At 50.1% G+C, this 3229-nt stretch overlaps 1 gene segment (V, D, J or C); it reads right to left on the reverse strand.

The window, feature by feature from the left end:
* Positions 1–483: 483 nt before the first annotated feature.
* On the reverse strand, positions 484–991 carry LOC123254974. The segment is given in 2 exon segments: positions 484–806; positions 935–991. Coding segments are annotated over 2 exon segments (369 nt in total).
* Positions 992–3229: the final 2238 nt, after the last annotated feature.

The raw sequence follows: 3229 nt of genomic DNA on the forward strand, positions 1-3229 counted from the left end.
AGGACCGGCTTTCCTGATCAGGAGTGAATTTTGAATTCGTCTAGGCTGCCTGGGCTGCTCCATATCTCTGACTAAGCAGTGATGGGCAAACTTTTTCAAGAGGGTTCAAAGGAAAGGAAATGCTCGTCTGTCAGTCTGATTCTAAGGCAACTCTTTCGAGGTTTCATTGTATTGTTTCCTACTTGTTGTATTCGTCAGATTAGGAATAATTTCGCACAGCCTGATAGAACATTTCAGGGAGCCGCATCTGGCCCTCAGGCAGTAGTTTGCCCATCACTGGACTAAAGCCATCTGATTTGGCAGAGTCAGAATAAAAGGCATCACTGTCAGTCCAACTTGCAACAGAGACAGAGACAGAGACACAATGAATGAGAGCCTCTGACAGGCTCCTGACAGTTGAGATGTGGGTAAGTCTTAGGCCAGGCGTGAAGCTGCAGCTGGGCTGCCAGGGCAGGTTTTTGTCTGACGTCCTCACTGAATGCATCACTGTGTATTAGCACCACCATTGCTATATGACTGACAGTAATAATCGGCTTCATCCTCAGGCTGGACGTTGCTGATGGACAGGACTCTATTGGCCCCAGAGCCAGAGCCTGAGAAGCGCTCAGGGAGCCCATCGGCCCTGCTTGTACCTCCACTGCTGCTGACCCACATGAGGTACCGAGGGGGCTTTCCTGGGCTCTGCTGGTGCCAATAAACATAATTACCACTGCTAGCACTGCTCAGGGTGCAGGAGAGTTTAACTGTGCTCCCCGGGGATGCAGACACAGAGGGAGGTTGAGTCACCACAGGCTGGGAGAGGGAACCTGCAAATAGAGAAACTCATTAGTGACCCTGATCAAGGGGAAAGCTAGAAGGTGCTTTAAGATCCTCCTGAGAGGCAAGAACAGAGCTGGAGGAGGAGGCCAAGGGGAGGTCTGGGAGCAGTGCTGACCTGAGCAGAAGGTGAGCAGCAGGAGGCTAACAAGAGGCCAAGCCATGGTGAGAGGACCCCAAGAGCTCACAGTTGAGTCTGGCCACTCTCAGCTGCCTCTTATCCTCTCCTGGTTACCATGTGATGGTGGCTGCAGGGCAGGTGGGGATGGATGCAAATCTGGGCCTGGTCCAGCCTCCTCTAGAGCACACCTGCATCCTCTCTCAGGGTCCCAGCAGGGGGCAGCCCTCCATGCAGGGGGTGAAGGGGTGCTTGAGGTAACTTGGCCAAGCCCAGCTGAGATGTCACCCAGGAGTGATCAGAGGGCTCAGAGCAGCCTCAGTCCCAGCCAGCTGGGCTCATCCCCCCCAACACCACATACCTTCAGTGTCTGCCCAGGACCAGCCCCACAGCATCCTCTGCTGGGAATAGCACCCAGAGCAGCTCCTGTCCTCAGCCCCTTCCCTGGCCTGGGCTCTTGCCCTCACCACACTCTGCTGGCAGACACTGATACAGGCCCTATTTCCAGGCCTAGAAATCAAGGCCTCTCACTAGGCAAAGGTTCTCCTTCCCGGGCCACAGAGCCTTCCCAGAGTCCAGCCCCTGCCTGCTGCCCCATCCCAGCCTGGTGGTGCTCCTGAACCTACAGGAAACTCTGCTCTTTGGACCAGGGAAGACACAGGCTTCTCAATGTGAGGCCAGGAAATGGCCTGGGAAGGAGCAGATCTGCTCTGTGCTTTGTGGTTGTTACATCTTGTGTTACATGAAGGCCATCGAGGAGAGTCACTGCTGATGAGGTTCAACAGGTGGGAATGATGAGCTCCTGAGGGACCGAGCAGCAGAGAACAGGCCAGAAACCCGAACTAGCAGCAAGAAAAGAGCCCAGAGAGCCTGGCCAGGGATCCTTGGGGAGGGGACTGAGCCTTGGCCAGACCTGATTTGGAAGGAAACTAAGGGGGATGGATATCAGGTCAAAAATGTTTCCAGCTGGAGCGCATTCTCCTCAAGTGTGAGAATGTAGAGGGGAGAGACCGAGTCCCTAGATATTGAAGGGAAATATTTGGAAACTCTTTATTTTCTATATTAATCAATGAAAATCATTTTGTAAATATGAATTTGGTTTCTTCATTCATTAGATCTGTTAATGAGGGGAGACAGAGCAGAATGAGAGTCTGAGCCTTTACAAAGAGAGAAAGGCAAGTCCAAGACTCAGGGAAAACCGCAGAATCTAGAGAGGAAAGACTCTTCTGGGGATGCGGGAGGTGCGATGAAGGTCTTCACACCCTTGTCCAGAACTGACTTTCCTGGGCAGGAGTCACCAGCAGGATTTCATGGTTCCTGGGTCCCACCTCATTACCTGAACAACATTGTCACAAGCTCAGAGCACACTGGTGAGTCCTCATTAGCTATTGGCTGCAGGTTCCAAGTCCCTGACCCTCTCAGGGGAAGTCCTTCTCAACACCAGGAACTTCCCATGTTGGATGAAGTCATTCATGGGTCTCTTGCTCAAGTCTAAGCTGGTCAATGAAGCTTTCCCAGCCTCCAGAAGAGGGCAAAGATGGACAGCCTCAGGGCTGGTGAGCAGGAAAGGATAGTCAAAGAGATTAGAAAATGGGAAGAAGAGAGCAAGAGACAGAGACTGACTTGAGAAGAGAAGAGGGGACCCATATGAAGGGATGGTGCCAAAGCAGTGGGAGAGCAGACCCTTGGCCATCCCCAGAAGTCAGACTAAGGTGGCACCCTGGGGCCCCAATGGATAGAGTGCTGGAAATGTTCTTTAGAATGCCTGTACTCAAATGCTGCCTCAGACACTGAAAGATTTGTGACCCTGAGTAAATCATTTGACCTCTATTTGCTCCAGTTTCCCCATCTGAAAAACAAACCTACTAATAGTTCTGTCCCCTAAGGTTGTTATTAGGTTTGTGTGAGAATGGTGGCCAAGTTGCACCAGAACTTTTTACAGAGCAGCAATAATTAAGATAATCTGGTACAAGAAATAGAAGGGAGGATCAATGGACTAGATAAGCGGTGAATGACATCAGCAATTTCATGTTTGGTAAACCCAACAGTGACAGCATTGGGGATAAGAACCCACTATTTGGCAAAAACTGCTCAGAAAATTGGATACCGGTATGGCAAATGATTAGGTTTGTACCAATATCTCATACCTTATACCAAGTTAAGGTCAAAATGGGTATATGATGTAGACATAAAGGCTGTTTATATAAGTAAATTAGGAGAACAAAGAATAGCTTTTCTGTCAGATCTATAGAAAAGGGAAGACTTTATGAACAAACAAGAGACAGAAATCATTCA

The sequence above is a fragment of the Gracilinanus agilis genome, unplaced genomic scaffold (assembly GCF_016433145.1).
Source record: "Gracilinanus agilis isolate LMUSP501 unplaced genomic scaffold, AgileGrace unplaced_scaffold36628, whole genome shotgun sequence".
NCBI classification, from domain to species: Eukaryota; Metazoa; Chordata; class Mammalia; order Didelphimorphia; family Didelphidae; genus Gracilinanus; species Gracilinanus agilis.